The following is a 17,500-nucleotide window of genomic DNA, read 5'->3' as shown; positions in this document are numbered from 1 at the left end:
AATCAGATGAACCAACTATTACAGAAACTGTATTATGAAGTGGATCGACCATCCGCTTTAGGGGTAGTCGACAAACTGTATCGTGCGGCGCGTCGGTATGGTTTGAAACGCACGCAAGTACTCGATTGGCTCCGTCAACAACCTGGCTATACCCTACACAAACCTGCAAGAAAACACTTTCGTCGTAACCGAGTAATTGTGTTTGATATAGGTTCGCAATGGCAGGCGGACTTGGTTGAATTGCAACATTTAAGTTGGTGGAATCAAGGATACAAGTATTTACTTACTTGTATCGATGTCCTTTCCAAATACGCGTGGGTGGTGCCCTTGAAATCGAAAACAGGAGCCTCGTTGGTGGTGGCCTTTGAAAGCATTTTCCAGGAAGGTCGTAAACCTGAGAAGTTGCAAACAGATGCCGGAACCGAATTTAAGAACGAAACGTTTCAAACCTTCCTCAAAAGGGAGAATGTACATCATTTTGTAACCTACAACGAAACCAAGGCCCAAGTGGTTGAAAGATTCAACCGCACTTTGAAGCAACCTATGTGGCGTATGTTCACTACCAGCAGCTCGTACCATTATTTGGACCAACTGGACGATTTAGTCAATGGGAATTACAATCAAAGCGTGCACCCTAGCATCAAAATGAAACCAGCGGATGTCAACGAGAATAACGCATCAGAGGTCTGGAACAATTTGTATAGAAATCTGTTCAAAAAACCGACAAAGTATAAATTCAAAGTGGGAGATCAAGTCAAGATCAGTAAGCATAAACGCATCTTTGAAAAAGGTTACTTACCATGCTGGACGGAGGAAACTTTCACTGTTGCTGAGAGACTTTCGTGCGACCCACCCGTGTATCGTCTAAAGGAAGCAGACGGTGACTGGATTCAAGGCACTTTTTACGAATTTGAGTTACAGAAAGTGATAGAAACGGAAAAACACTTGTTTCGTATTGAAAAAATTTTAAAACGCAGGGGACGAGGAGCGAATAAGGAGGTGTTGGTACATTGGAAAGGTTGGCCAAAGAAATACGACAGTTGGATTCCGCATAACCAGTTGGTCGCTTTACAACAAACATGATTCAAGATAGCGACTTTTACGTGACACTTCCCAGTAATGCAAGCAGTAATTTATTTCTAAACAATTCCAAGTCCTCCTTTCGCGTAGTGCTACCTCGACAAATCCATCTGAAAGATGAAGAAGATTGGGAAGTAGGATTGCATCATATCGTGTATCTGCTCTCAATGTTTGACATTACAAATGAATGCAAACATTCTCACATCATGCTGGATCGTCGAGGTGACTCCACACCGTTTGTATTACCCGAGGGCAAGTATTATACAGCCTAAGACGTGACAGAAGGAATGTTACAGTGCCTGAACATCGCTGACCCACCATCTAAGATTGAAATCACAATGGACGACGAATAGAATGTAACGTTAAACTCGCAAACTGAAGGACTTCTGATCACATTGTCTACAGCTCGCGCGTTGGGATGGATAACCAAAAACAACACTCTTACACCCAGCGTTCGTTTGAATGCTGCACTCACCTTAGAAAGAAAATATGGTCATGATTGGTTCATCTTACCAGCTGGCACATCCATCACATATCCTGGTATTTACATCTTTCCTCCTTCGCTGTCGCTTTGCTCGTGTAAGCAGAGACTGGTTCAAGTTCAAACCAATCTCGTGGAACCGTGGCAGGTGGGTGACAAGCGCTTACCTCTCCTACATGAGATGGTACCCCTGGGCAGTTTTCGAGAAACACTCCTTGAAGAAAGAGAACATATTGTGTACCTACCTTTGCGGACAAAGATATTTCAGACCATTGAAATATATTTAACGAGTGGATACGGTCAAACGCCAGAAATTTTAGGCGGTATCGTCAGCGTCGTTTTACATTTCCGCCGTCGATCAACATGACCAAAAGTTTTTACATGGTGCTGACCAGTGATGCAAGTCTGACTCAGTATCCAGAAAACAAGGCGGCCGATTTTAAGATGCAGTTACCAAGTCAACTACACCTAAGTGAAGACTGGGAGGTGGCCATGACACGCATCATTTACCCTTACACCTGGCAAAACGTAGGTGAGAATCAATTGTCCTACACTTTGCTTTGTAAGACTGGCCCTAAACCCTGGAAATTGAACATCCCTGTACCAAATGGCATTTACCGTACGGTCAAAGATGTCATTCACGGTATGACGAAGGGACTACACAATCGATTGAAAGACATTTATTTGGTCTGTCTGGAAGGAAACGAGTGTTTTTACATTTACGAGAAAGCACAAGATTACTTTGAGTTGAAGTTATCAGCCGGTTGGTATGTGATTCTACCAAAGACATTAGCTCGCGCCTTGGGGTACTTAAACCATCAGTATAATATTCCTCAGCTGTACCAAATCGGAGGCCTTGTCCAACAGAATGATGATCACAGCGTCCTTCTTTCGAGGACAACGACAACACTTGTCAGAAAAGACGAATTGGTATGGGGATTGCTCTCGAGAGACGCTTTTCAAACCATCTACGTGTATTCCGATTTAATCGAGTCTCAAGTAGTGGGAGATGCTCAAGCCAACTTACTTTGGATGCTTGTTCCTCGTGGTCAGCCGGGGAACATGATCACAGAAGAGGTCAAGGTGCCCTCATACCATAGACTCCGTACAACTGTGTTTTCATCCGTTGCGATCAATATAAGGGGAGACACAGGTCAATTGATACCATTTGCTTCTGAAGCCGTACGCGTGACCCTGCATTTCGGCGTCGTGATATTCTATAACAACATGTTATTACCTATGAACCACCGATATTACCCATATGGACGACATGTTGTACCCTATAGGCAGCACGATAAAGGAGGAGACATTAGTATCTACGGAGGAACACACCCTTATGGCCAAGGGGGCAACGGCTTAGGTGGAATGTTTCGGTCATTGTTCCGTTCAGCAACTCCCTTTCTCAAAACAACAGCAAAAAAAGTGGGAAAACGAACGCTCGATACTGGATTGGAAACAGGAATGCAACTTGTCCAAGACGTGATCATTGGTCAACCTTTAAAGAAAGCTGCCAAGACAAGAGCGAAAGCTGCTGGAAAAAATTTACTCACAGGGGTCATTGATGACATTACACAGCAAGGTCGAGGAAAACGAGGATATAAGCGCGCGGATACATCAAAGCGGCGCAGTGAAGGACAGACCAAGACAACGAGAACACCTCGTTCAACGTTCAAGACTATTTTTGATTAAAGATGGCATCAGCACACCCTCTCTCAGCCCCTGGTGCGAATTCAAGTTTACAATTGTTTGATGTACCTGTGACAGATGTGTCGATTGTTAGCAGCAAATGGATCGATTACGAACCGGTTCAAACGGGAACTAATCCCATCGAGTTTGTCATCAAACCGTTAGCTGACTACATTGACATTAACAAGACAGAGCTGCGATTGGTAGTAAAGATTACCAAACAAGATGGATCGCCCACAGGGGATGGTAAGAAGTACACTCTGGTCAACAACGCCCTTCATTCCATCATAAAAAAATTTACCATCAAGATCAACGAAACGCTGGTAACAGAACAGTCAGACACTCAAGCATACAATGCTTACATCAAGACCTTATTGAACTTTACGGAACAGGCCAAGAAATCTTACTTAACCAAAGCTCTGTATTACAAAGACACTGCTGGACACATGAATGAAGTAGATAATACAGCAGAAAGTAATGAGGGTCTGAATAGAAAAGCCACATTTACTAACAACGGCGCAGAAGCTGGGTTGGTCGGAGTACCTCTTTGTGACGTGTTTAATATTGACAAGTTGTTGCTTGACGGTTTGGAGATCAAAGTAAAAGTGGATCTGAACAACGATGCTTTTGTTCTCATGGCTGGGGAGATCTATTCCACGATTTCATTCCTCAGTGCATCATTTTTGGGCTCGTGCGAAACGATGCCAATCCGATTGGATTGGTCCAAATGCTTGGACTCTCTATGACACTTTATTTAAAGTGCTCTTGCAAGGAACACAATTGTTTTTGTTTTATATCTTAAGGGCTTAAACTCTTTCTAAGTCGACCGGGGATCATTATAGCCTCTGTAAGTCCAACAATATTGCCACTTTTTCAGTGCAACTTCAATGGCAGAGAGTATGTCCAACGGCATGCGTAGGTTAAGTTTTTTTTATCCCCGACTCTGCGCCGAGAGGGTTTTCACCGGGAAGATATTTCAGGTTTCCCATCCCCTCCACTCAAAAGCCAAAATTCCATTTGGTTTTCTTTGATTTCATTTAAATTTCTAAGGAGGACGTACACTCCGTTCCAGTTGACCCTTTGAAGTTACGATTTTTGACATGTACAATATACATAGAATACTGATTTAAACAGATCACATCACAGTAAATCATCAGAAAACTGTAAGGAAAAACTTTTATAGTTTTCTGATGATTTTTTGTTGATTTGATCTCTTTAAATCAGTATTCTATATGTAGATTGTATCTTATTTCAGGCAGTTTATTTAAAATCAGAAATCTAGAATTTCTGCATAAACTGGCCTAATGACTCAGATTTCACCTTTTCATATTTGTAAATACTTTTAATTTTTAATTTCTTTTTGATCATCTGTGCAATTAAAAAAAAAAAAAAAATAAATAAATATATAAATAAATGTAGACTGTGGAATTTCGATGGAATGTGGACCACTGTGGAAATACCTTCGAAAATGTCCTGTAGCTCTTTACTCACGTTTTAGCTTTTTTACCGCACAAGGGACAATGCGGCCATCTTCTTCGGTCAACTCTCCTTTAACCACCATTCCAAATTGCCCTTCCCCAAGAACGTTGCTCCTTGCTCCGTTTGATGATGACTCGCCAGGGATTGGGGCACAGCGTTCGTGAGCAAAATGTTGTTGCTGACATTAAAATTGAGAAATATAAAAAAAATGAGTGCTTTGGGTTTAGGCTTCGATATGACCCTGAAAATCAAGCTGAATTGCTAGTTCACAACACTCCCTTCAGGACAACACAATGAATCGGTAAATACGTGCAGCGCCTTTCTGTTTGGAGTTTTATGCGGACACATTTTGATATCTAAGCAAAGTAGCGCAAAGCTAAGACTAGATTTCACGAGCGACAAAGCAATTTTTACAGAGGCATTAAGTTGTGGGGAATTAATATATGATGTTCTAATCTAATTTATCAGATAGATGTCGACGAAATACTGTGATGTTTCTTCTCAAAGGTGACTATGTGCACATATTGATGCCGTCAAGGTTACGGACATGTTTGCCAATAATATTATATTAGTGCATCCTATTCGCGCTTGAAGTATAATTTGACATTTTAAAAGGAAATAACATTTTATTGAGAAGAAAACTTACTTTATCTTTGCATTTTCGTTATAATGCTTTGTGATGTTAATTTCATGTTAATTTCGTGCTGATATGATACCACGCGGTCACGTAATATTTTATGTTGCCTGCGCTTATCCTTGGGTTCCTAATGAAATCAGCCTCTACTGGAAAATTGTTATATCTTTGCAAAAGTTCGATTAAAAACTCATTAAACCCAACCTCTTCCTAAAAACACGTTTGGCACAGAGGTTAGAGCAATCGCTCTCCATTAATATGCCCCGGGGTTTCTTTTCCGGGCTCGTTGTGTGCGGGTTATGGACGAAGGAGATCAGCGAGCCTCGCAATTATCTGGACAATTTAAGCAACTGGCTCTTATAGGAAGCTCAAAAATTCAGGTGGCTTCACCGGGATGATTCCAACCCATGATGTCTGCGATGCCGGTGCAATGCTCTACCAACTAAGCTATGAAGCCACTCACTTGGGAGCAGGTCATTTCTTTTTTTTTTTTTTTGCGCTCACGTGTTCCCGTGAAGGACTCGATGAACGAAATAAACGTATATAGTTATTTGAAGTGCGGTCTATAGACGAAGGAGGGAAGTGATCCTCTCACAAGAAGCAATAATTCTATTGCAACAATTAATAGGCTAAAAATCCTTTAGACTTGCACAGGGTACTTCTCCGGCATTAATATTACTGACTTACTTGTTCCGGCGTGACCGGGTTCATGGGCACTGTTTCATCACCCTTCAGTTTTCTCTTCCTCCATCTTCTATATACTAAGAGAGCTCCCAGTCCAAAGATGAGCAGTAAGAGGAGTGGAAGAACGATAGCTAGTGCCAATGCTGAAGGACTCATCCCTGTAGAGGCTGAGGCAAAAAAACTTTTTTTTTTCTAATATCCTTTATTTCACATACAAATTCAATTTTACATTTTTTTCTTTTTGTTTGTGTACCTGTGAAACTTACTTACAAGATAATTTCCTCTTAAACTGGCTCCTCGAGTAGTCACTTAAAGTAACTCTTCATAGTTTTTTATTTACTACGACCATTCTATTGGACCATTCTATTGGATTTATTGCGATTTGTTTTTCTGTTTCGTATTTCTTTTCAAGAATTTTCCTGAAGTGGCTACCGGATGGTTTAATCTCCTTGCGCCTACAGCTCCATAAATAGGTTTTCTTTAAAGTTATTACATATAGGTAAAATACACATCGAAATGGCGCTAGTTAAGATCGACCGCATGACGACCATCATATTAAGGATGGTAATGATGATGATGATGATAAATGGTGATGAAGATGAAGAGGACAATGTTGATCAACAAGATGAACACTGTGAGGCGTTAAAGAATCCACAAATTTTTCGTGAAGCGAAAGGAAGGGGGGGGGGGGGTGTTCCCGGTGTTGTGGTCTGTCCTCCTTTCACATAGGGTTGGGTGGATAAATGAGATCAAATATGAACTGATAGCTGCTGCTAGAGGCGCCATGAGACTGTACGTGATACGAGAAGCATCTAAACCCATCACCATGACGACGCCGATGATGATGGTAAAGATGATGCCGTCGATAATGATGAAGATGATAACGATATTGATGATGATTATGTTGACGATAACGATGATAAACAATTATAAAAATGATTGTGATAATGATGATGAAAATGGCGATATTTTTCATTCTCCCATCAGTGATATTTTCTTGGAAGAAAAGATCAACAGATAATAATCACGACAGGACAAGCCGTCATTTCTAAACGTCCCAATAGACAGTTCACGATTTACTGTCATACACAGTTAACAAACTTACCTTTTTTGGTACGCAGCTCCAATTCCTCACTGGGTTCTCCTTTTCCAAACTCATTTTCCGATTTCAGCCGCACGAAATACGATGTATCCTGCTCTAGGTTGTAAAGCCTGTGACCTTCTCCCCCAGTGAAGACGAATTGGGTCCATTTTTTCAGCCCAGACTTTTTAAACTGCAGCCAGTAACCATTAATGGCGTACATGTCATGCAATTCGGGGTAAGACCACGTGACCATAGCGTCAGTTGATGTGACGTCACTAAATGCTAGCCTAACCGGTGGAGGGGGGACCTCTAAATCGAAAAAAAAGATTAAAGGTCAAATTTTCTCTATATGATTCATTTCATATATCATTTCGTTCAAACTTTCTTTTTGAGTAAGGAAAAAGAAACGAAACAAACAAGCAGGGGAATAAAAAAGAATGGAGGAAAATAATTCAGTTTCAAATTCACCAAGAACGCTGGCCATGGATTAAAAATATTTTAAAATAGAATCTGCTCTTAGCCTTGGTCTAAAGGTAAATATTCAAAAATGTTTGCCATTAGAACAGATCGCAAAAATCAGTTTGGAGACTTTTTAACGAACCTCGTTTTAACTGTCGTTGAATTGCTCTACGGTCTCTAAGGTTACAGCTATAACAGATGGTTTTCAATCACGTGATGAGACGGCCATGTTGAATTGGTGCACAAAATAATAGCAAATTATTTCCCATGTTTTGCATTATAATAGAATCAAATTCCCAAAAGACTTTTCTCTCTATTGTTCTGTGCACCAACTTGGCCGCTGTGATGTCAGGTGAAAACCATCTATAGGCCATTTTACAGTTGTTTGCTCAGCGACCTAGCCTATGAATGGCTGCTAGGCTGCCGGTGACCTTGCATTGATACAGCCCCCACTGCTTTTATCATGTAAATTGTGTTGTTGTAATTCTAATTAGTTCGTATTAACATTACAAAAGCATGAAGATTTGTATCAAAACAGGGTCACCGGCAGCCTCGCTCCCATTCTTAGGCCAGGTAATTTAGCTACAACTGCAAAATGGCCTATTCATACTGTATTATTACCAAGCTTCTCATGTTACTGCACATCATAGCTTGCCATTCTCAAACAAGTGCTTGGGCTTCAAAGTAAAGGTCAGTACTTGCCCTACGTGTCGAGTGCACCTTCTTGGAGCACCCGAAACCAATATAGAGGCCTCAGCCGCTATGTGAAAACTTTAGGTCGGTTCTTTGTCATGTATTTATCAAAAAGTGTTCGTTACAGGCCTTCACACAAACCTCTTAATTGAAAAACTGGTTTCACTTTGAGGTTGCCTATTTTACCACTCTTCATGCTCACTCTAAGAGTTTTGCCAACTTTCTCTGCAACCACCGTCGGCTCTTTTTCTTCGGTTTTGTCCACTTTAACAATGACCCGAAAAAGCACTTTGACACTGCCATTCCTGTGACAAAATACAAGTCTCTAGTGATAGTCCTTTCTGGACGGCATAAGCGGTTTCACATTTGTTTAAACATTCATTCAACACTGCTTTCTTGGATTAAACGTCGAGAGCGTTTGATGAGGTCGTTTAACCTTGTTAAAAAATGTTAAAAATGATCAAATCTTATTCAAAAAGTGCAGACTCAAATTTAAAATGATTTAAACTTTCATCGAACCATTAAAAATTGTTTTGCTCTCGTTGTTGCAGTTCAAGGATGTAATATGCCTCGAGCTTTTCAATATTTTTTAATTTTTTATTTTTTTTATCAGCTTGTCGCTGTGTTGAATGGATTCACTTTGATGCTTCACGCATTATATCAGAACAGAAAAAAGCCATATTTACATGCAATAATATGCTAAACGTATATGTAGGTTAGCCCTGAGAAGGACTGTTTTTGGTGACATTGACTGACGTTTCGACAACCTGAGCGGAAGTCATCTTCAGAGTCACGTGATGTCAGTAGATGGCATAAATACTCTGGTAGTTGATGAGATTGGTCAATGAAACGAAGTCGTGATGTTACTGGTCAACTGTCAGTTAAGCTTTGATGTCATTGGGTGTGAAGACTTTAGGACAGTGATTTGTTGCTTTTCAATCCGTTTTTGTCTCATGTCTCCACGTGTATTGTTTCCCCTGCAGGGTGGCCCAGAGGTCAAAACCCGAGGAGGCAACCTAGAAGCCCCCGCGTAAAAAGGGAAAATACGTAAATTGGTAGATATTGTATAGGGGAAAGCAATTTCGTTTCCTCGACCGAGTTCGCACAAGGTGATATCGGGGTAGTTCACCGAGTTTGCGAGGTGTTCTGGGGAACTTGAGTCACGTGGCAAAAAGTTACAACGAGCATCGATATCAAAGTGTGGTTCCATTGAAGGTGAGTAATTTTCGAATATTTACAGAGATTTACTTTGATTCACTTTGAAAATAAAAGATTATAGTACCTGATAAAAAAAATCATATCGCCTGGGTCAGAAATCGAACACTAATCAGGGCGACAGACTCCGGCGGCCCACAAATTACTAGACGCAACCTCAGAAAGCAAAAGGCATAATCTCAGTATCAACATTTTCAAAGAATCTTCGATCATATTTAGAAAAGTTATTCACAGATAATAACAATAACCAGCGATCCGAATATAATAACCGAGTTTTGTTCCTATTTTATAGTATTTCAAGGTACCGTGGAAAGAACCACGTGGATCAAAAAGATGACGATGAAAGATTGCCTTCTAGTTCCTGTTTCTGTTTTGCTATCATATTTTCAAGATATTTTCCACAATTATGTAAATTGATTTTCAATTGATAGCGTGTTAAATTAACGTTGATGGAATTTGAAAATAAATGGCCGTTTGTTGTTTCCCATCCTTTCCTTGCATCTTTCACTTTCATTTACCTACCTAATGAATTACACGTAGCATAATATGAAGACATCACAATGTGCAGCACATATTAACTGGCAAAACACCTCACCTACAATCCATATTATCTTAGGTTGGGGCAGATTTAGTGAAAACTATTACTAGTTTTTAAAATAGGTAGGTCAGTAATCACCAAAATAAGTTGAAAGACAGAAGTTATCCTCGAACGTAAATGGGCGATTGTCGCTTATAGAAACCAAAAAAACTCAAGACCGCTTCAACGGGATTCGCCCGAAACCATGACTTCTGCGATGACGGTGCATTGCTCAACCAACTGAGCCATTCGCCCTTGTCACACGGCGGCCATATTGTCCCGCGAGACCAAAAAAGCTTTGATTTACCACGCCAAGCCTCACCCCATGGTTTCCACTACGAGGCTTGGCGTGGTAAAACAAAGCTTTTTTGATCTCCCGGGACAATATGGCCGCCGTGTGACAAGGGCGAATGAAGCTACTCAGTTGGGAGCAGCTCAGTTTGTTGGGCTCATGTGTTCCCGTGAAAGAATTGATGAATAAAATAAATGTACATTTGAAGTGCGGGTTAGAAACGAAAGATAGAAGTGGTCCTTGCACTGGGATTACGTGGATCTCTCTCGCACTTGTCTATAATCCCCACTTCAAATGTATGCATTTCTTTTATAAAATAACTTGGCCAGTCTATTGTTTGTATTTCAACGAAGTCAGAATGTCATTGGTCGACTGTCAGTTAAGCCAAGATGTCACTGGCTGTGAAGACTGTAAACAGTGATTGGCGCGTTTCGATCCGTCGTAGTCTAATGTCTGCATGTGTATTGTTGGTAACATGTACATAGGTCGGTGAGTTATTGTTATTAAAATAAGTTGCTCTGTCTATTGTTTGTCTGTTGGTGATGTCATCGATAAGTCACTCGTAGGTTGTAGGAAGTTAAATATTAACCCAACCATTTAGCACAGTCCCCAAATAGCATATATCATCAGAATTTTTTCGACATATAATTGTATTTCCCGGATCAACTCTACTTAAATAACCAGCCATTGGAGTTTTCTTACCTGGGTTACCCAAGAATTAATTGCTGATTTCCTTTAAAGTTAATACTTCCATTAAAAAGAACACCCGTTAAATGGTACGTTTTAGAAATATCTCATTCACTCACACAAATTCGAGAATTTCAATTCTTTCGAATCCTTCGATATCCTTGAATAACAAAGTTAGCTGTCGAGAAAGGTAAAGAAAGAAATAAGCATTTAAAATGGTAACAGTAAACGTTTTCTCACAAATCCAGAAAGAGGAGAATGACGCCGAATTATTGGCAACACAAGTGAACAGTACCGACTCGAATTGGGATATTTAGTTTAGCCAAAATGCTTATTTGGGGACGCGTAGTGTAGTGAACCTCATTCCAGCAATCCGGGCTCGAATCCCAGAAATAAGTGCGCTCCAAAGTTCACTCAGCTTTCCTTTCATTTGACGATAAAATTTAAGAGTGCTCTCACCTTTGCCGTAAAAAAAAAAACATTAAAGAAAAAAAAAAGATCGGTAAAAGCTATTGAAAAAGGACCCTTCGGGTTACTTCTTTGCTTATAACGACATGTACGAGCCTGTGAGAGATTAGTTTACGCTCATAATCAATGTTATATTCCTACCTCTTTTTCGACCTTTCGTTCCATATCTTGATACCTTTCTGACGACTTCTTTTCCAAGTCTTCGTCGAAGACTTCATCCTCAAGAGTTATGGTGACATCAACTTCCACGATATCTAAAAATCAAATGTTAAATTTTAGGATGCATTTACTTAGAATTTTCCGGAAGAGGTAGTTTACATGCAATCTCTAGAGACGAAAAAAATTAGTTAACGTCACGCGCGAATCAACAATAGGAAATACCTCTTACTAACCGAGTTCGAGGTCCGTACTGTAAGTTACGGACCTGAGGTTAACCGGCGCGCGGGCAAGGAAACTAGTCAAAGTGAGGCGGAAGGTTCAACTGCCACAAAGAATGCCGTGCCAAAATCCAAAAAACTAAATCTTCTTGGCTCTTAAGTTTGAAATAGTTGCTTGCAAGATTCAAACAGTTTTCAGTACAAGTTTATGCAACAGAAATGACATGAAAAACTCGCTAGATGATGTTTTGTCGAAATTTTAAATTTAGCGGGCTGTACAGCGGGCCGTACTGTAGAATACGGCCCGCTAATTTAGCCAATTACAGCGCGCGTACTATCTGAGAGATATAATAATAAACGGAAGATACTCGGTTTATTCTGCTCTCGACAGCAGAATGAACCGAATTGATAGAGTGGTGTGCATGTTTACTTGGAACAGGAGGAGACTTCAACAATTAGGCCAAGGCAGCATCAGTAGGTTTTTTTTGAAGAGGTGGAGTGTTTCAAGAAGAGTGTGATGATGATGATGATGATGATGATACCGATACCGACACTGATGATGATGATTGGAAGAATTGTAAGTCAAATCAAATCGCCGGAATAAAATGATGTTTTCTTTTAATGAGAGGGAAAAACCGGAGTACCCTGAGAAAAACCTAGAGGAACATAGACGAGAAAAAGCAAACTCAACCCAGTTATGACGACACCGAATCTGGGGATCGAACCCGGGACACATTGGTGGAAGACGGGTGCTATCAACACTGATCCAACCTTGTTCCTCCCACTACAATATTAGTTTAATGATGGCTCATGCTCCATTATGGGTAAGAAGTAATGCCATTTTTTATTATGAAAGTGGACAATCGATTTGGTGCGTTGTTTTGCACTTTGATACTGATGGGGAAATAGTAGGAAAGGTTTGCTTAACTTTGAGCGAAAAATAAGGAATTTTCTCTCAAGTATAATGTAGTTAACTAGAATATTGTCATCATCATTATCCGCAGAAAAATGCCCAAATAAAATATCCTTAATACGGTAGGTTTTTAGAGATTAATTTCTGTGATTTGAGGAGAATGTCACAGTTAACTCATTCCAAAAGGTGCTAACCTTACTACAGTAAAAAAGAAGAGCTCTATTGTAGTATTGTAATATGTTGAAGTATGTAGTGCAAATAGCTTGAATGCGTAGTGTAGTTTCGATGTTCTGTGTTTAGCATAGATAGGTAGCGTAGCGATATATAGCTCGAATGTATAGTCTATTAGTGTAAACTAATAGAATGTTAAAAAATAAAAGAAATATAAAAACCTTCCTCCACCCTGGTCCGCTCTTTCAATGCAACTGATGGCAGTCAACTCTCTCGAGTGACCATTCTTAATCCCATGAGTAGTAATTTCTCATGCAAGACTACGCTGAAAAGGCCTGGTTTCGCGAAAAATCAATCTAAAAATAACTCGATCTGTAAAAACGCCGTTCCACAAATAAAATGAAGTTGTACGCTCAAACCAATTCATGCTCTCCTAAATACTCCATAATTTTCTCTTAATAGAACTGGAAAAGCAGAAGCGGTTAGTGTTATCATAGCCTCTTGATCATAAAAAGAGAAACGTTTCTATCACCTTTGTTTACCGTAAGGTTAACACTTCTTTCATCCCTTCCAGCCACATTGACAGCACGACACTTGTAAATTCCACTGTCGTGAACTCGAGTGTTAAACACCAGTAAAGAGCCATCCTTCTGAAGAATTTTCCCTCTTGTTTTTTTAGTATCATCATCATGAACTTCGAATTGAAGAACGTGACTCGACGCATTGACAAACTCGTCATCGGGCATAATCCAGAGAAAAGTCGGCTCTGGGTAGCCCCTTGCGTGACAGCGAAGTGTCACGTTTTCCTCCGTGCCTGATGAAATCGGCGGATCACTCTTCCAAATATAGGGTGGAGCTGAAATCAATAGTGAAAAGTCAATGACGGCACCAGACATAAGTAGTGCGTTACCATTAAGGTGCTGGATGATTGCAAAAAAACCAGCTTGCATTTCATTTGCACTATATCAAAAAACAAAAAGGCCCATTAATAAACAAAGGAACAAGCCGTTTCTTTGTTTTGGAAGCAGCAACATGGCGGCCGTAACATCATGTGTGTCTTGAAAATGCATTCAAAATATTTTTCATAATTATAAATCTTTTATTTTACAGAAGACATATTTTCTCTATTTCAATTTAGAATCTCTTTGAATACTCCCTACAATTTTTGAGGTTCTGCGAAATTTGAAATGGAAGCCCCCAGAAGGAAACATCGTCAAATAAAGCGTTTTGAGTTCTTGTTTAGCTGCCCCTTGCTTCATTTCTTTTAAATTCCGCAAAAAAAAACAAAAAAAAAAAAATTAAAAAATATTACACGTAAAATCATTGCGATTTCACTTCTAACTGGCCGCACAAGGTGCGTAAGTTTAACTAAACTGCTAAACCTTTGACCAAAGGCTGAGTTAATGAAAGACGTTGGTCTTTCCTGAGATGACGTCACAGACTCCTATGCATTAACGCCGTGACAGATTTTTTGTATTTTCCTTTGTAACCGGAACGATAGAGCTACATTTAATTGGTACTAACATCTTCAAATTGATTTGAGACATTTAAGTAGTTAAATATGTCTGTTTAAAAATAACGTACTCAAACAGTATTCATTCTCTTTTCATTAAGAAAATCAAGAAAGAAAAAGGCGACAAGTGGGCCACCTTGGACGACAAACTGAATTAAAGAAATGTGTATTTGAACTGCAAGTTATAGACAAAACAGTGAAGTGATCGATCCGCGAATTTATCTGGGAAATTTATAGGTGCCAATGGCCGTGTTTTCACGAGCGGTCTTTCAGGTCACTTAGCGACTGACAACCGAAAATTCCGTGAAGACAGTTCCTTACAATCCTCGGCATCATTAAAATCGACGATATATTCATCACAAACAAGGAACAATAGCAATGAGCATCACAATTATCCATTAACTAACTGGCATACCGTGACAAATTTGAAATCCATCCCCGAAATAACCCTTCGGGCAGGTACAGTGGTAGGAGCCGAGAGTATTGATACAAGTAGCTTTTTCGTGACATTCGTAAAAATCCGGCGATTGGCATTCATCAAAATCTGTTGAAAACAAAAAACAAAGATGTTTCAAATTGATACGGGATATTTGAAAAAATGATTATAAGACAATGGAGGTAGAAATAAGAAAATACCGCAATGGAGGCGTTCGTGAATGAAAGAGACAACCGTCAAGGAAAAAACCGCTTTAAAAACTTATTTCACTAAGGAGTGCACTTAGCAAATATTGAATGATTGAGTGACTGAGTTAGTGAGTGAACCTCGCAATTGTTGATAGAGTGAGTGAGCGCACGAGTGAGCTGAGTGATGAGTGATTGAGTGAATGAGTGAGCGATTCAGCGAGCGAATGAGTGAGTGAGCGATTGAGTGAATGAGAGAATGAGCGAATGAATTGATGAGTGGTTGAATGAGGGAGTGAGTGAGTGAGTGAGTGAGTGAGTGAGTGAGTGAGTGAGTGAGTGAGTGAGTGAGTGAGTGAGTAAACAGTAAACAGTAAACAGTAAATCTTTATTGCGCCTTACTCTCCAAAGGGAGGTATCGGTCTCGTTACAATAAAGGTGATGATATCTACTTGAATAACTAATTAACTAAAAAGATCATACAATTACTTGTAATACAATTGGTATAAAATTATTATTTTAATTATTTTGCATTTAGGAAGTCTTTTCTCTTCTGAAACATTAAATATGTGTATTTACCTATTATCTTTGAAGTGCTTTCGTTTTCTAGGGTAAGTAAATACCTAATTTTATCCTCATCATTAAGGCTTTTGAAAACAACATCGTGTGTTGAAAGGAGAGAATGGAGCTCATTTCTAATGTTATCGTACCCTGGGCAATACATCAAGAAGTGCCGCTCATCTTCTATATAGCCTCTATTGCAGACTAAACACGTTCTTCCATCTACTGGGATTGGTGCACCTCTATTTTCGTATTTCCCAGTCTGTATTCGCAAGCTATGAACCCCCAGACGCAATTTTGTCATACTTATTCTATGTGCTGGGTTTCTGATAGTTTTGAGATAGTCTTCCAATTGGTAGTCGAATTTGACTTCTTTGTGTGTAAATTTCTCTCTAGAGCCTTCGGAAGTGTTGTTGCGAGCCTTCAGCCAATTTCGAATGTAGTCCTTTTTAAGCTGATTCTTTATGGAGGAACGAGCATTCTTAATGTGTAGTTGGCTTGATGTATTGCCTATAGAGTGCATTCGTATAGTTTCGTCATTATTTAATACATCAAAAAATTGGCTGTGACTTTTTGCGTGATGAAAGGCTTCCTTTAATAGAGGATTGACTGTTTTATGCTGTAATCTAAGCGAGTAACTAAATATTGAAGCTTTTATGTCTATACTTAAAGGGTACCGTCCAAGTTCTGCCCTACAGGCAATGTTCTCTGTGTACCATGGGGTATTTAGTGTTTGTTTACAGAACTTGATATGGACTTGTTCGATAGTGCTTTTGTCAAAATGGGTCTTATATGATAATAGCTCCGGTCCCCATATTTCGCATCCATATAGTAGTATAGGTTTGACAAGGGCATCAAAAAGCTTATTCTTAATTGTAATTGTGGTCGTATCCGAATTGGAGAACAATCGTTTCACTGTCGCAAGAACTTTATAAGCTTTTTTGCTAAGGATGTCTCTTGCGTAGGTATAGCGACCAGATGAGGTCATTTCTATTCCCAAATATGTTTGTTTGTCGACGATAGGTAATGCTTCTGAACCATATTGGAAAATTTCCTTGTTTTTGGTTTGACCGTTCCCACTAAAGATGATGATATTTGATTTGTTGGTATTCACCTTCAGCTTCCATTCCTCTGCGTGCTTTTTAATGACGTTAATCGATTTCTGTAGTCCTTCTGGAGAGGGACTTAAAACTAACAAATCATCAGCATACATGAGGCAATTTAGAGAATGGCTTCCAATCATTACTGAGTGAGTGAGTGAGTGAGTGAGTGAGTGAGTGAGTGAGTGAGTAAACAGTAAACAGTAAACAGTAAACAGTAAATCTTTATTGCGCCTTACTCTCCAAAGGGAGGTATCGGTCTCGTTACAATAAAGGTGATGATATCTACTTGAATAACTAATTAACTAAAAAGATCATACAATTACTTGTAATACAATTGGTATAAAATTATTATTTTAATTATTTTGCATTTAGGAAGTCTTTTCTCTTCTGAAACATTAAATATGTGTATTTACCTATTATCTTTGAAGTGCTTTCGTTTTCTAGGGTAAGTAAATACCTAATTTTATCCTCATCATTAAGGCTTTTGAAAACAACATCGTGTGTTGAAAGGAGAGAATGGAGCTCATTTCTAATGTTATCGTACCCTGGGCAATACATCAAGAAGTGCCGCTCATCTTCTATATAGCCTCTATTGCAGACTAAACACGTTCTTCCATCTACTGGGATTGGTGCACCTCTATTTTCGTATTTCCCAGTCTGTATTCGCAAGCTATGAACCCCCAGACGCAATTTTGTCATACTTATTCTATGTGCTGGGTTTC

The 17,500-nt window shown here is 39.5% G+C and overlaps 1 protein-coding gene across 1 annotated transcript in view; it reads right to left on the bottom strand.

Moving 5' to 3' along the window:
• The window catches only part of LOC137973735 (uncharacterized), a 50,743-nt gene that overhangs the window by 13,568 nt on the left and 19,675 nt on the right, over positions 1 to 17,500 (bottom strand). Inside the window, exons 6-13 of the mRNA XM_068820612.1 lie at positions 14,909 to 15,037; positions 13,513 to 13,836; positions 11,661 to 11,773; positions 11,171 to 11,229; positions 8,422 to 8,585; positions 7,150 to 7,437; positions 6,048 to 6,211; positions 4,739 to 4,904 (exon numbers count right to left, since the gene is read on the bottom strand). Of these exons, the coding sequence (XP_068676713.1) occupies positions 4,739 to 4,904; positions 6,048 to 6,211; positions 7,150 to 7,437; positions 8,422 to 8,585; positions 11,171 to 11,229; positions 11,661 to 11,773; positions 13,513 to 13,836; positions 14,909 to 15,037 (1,407 nt within the window). The remainder of the gene's footprint in view (positions 1 to 4,738; positions 4,905 to 6,047; positions 6,212 to 7,149; positions 7,438 to 8,421; positions 8,586 to 11,170; positions 11,230 to 11,660; positions 11,774 to 13,512; positions 13,837 to 14,908; positions 15,038 to 17,500) is intronic.

This window comes from Montipora foliosa, chromosome 10, assembly GCF_036669935.1.
Source record: "Montipora foliosa isolate CH-2021 chromosome 10, ASM3666993v2, whole genome shotgun sequence".
In the NCBI taxonomy this organism is placed as follows: domain Eukaryota; kingdom Metazoa; phylum Cnidaria; class Anthozoa; order Scleractinia; family Acroporidae; genus Montipora; species Montipora foliosa.
Note: the sequence above shows the minus strand (reverse complement) of the source record. Positions and strands in the feature narration are given on the sequence as shown.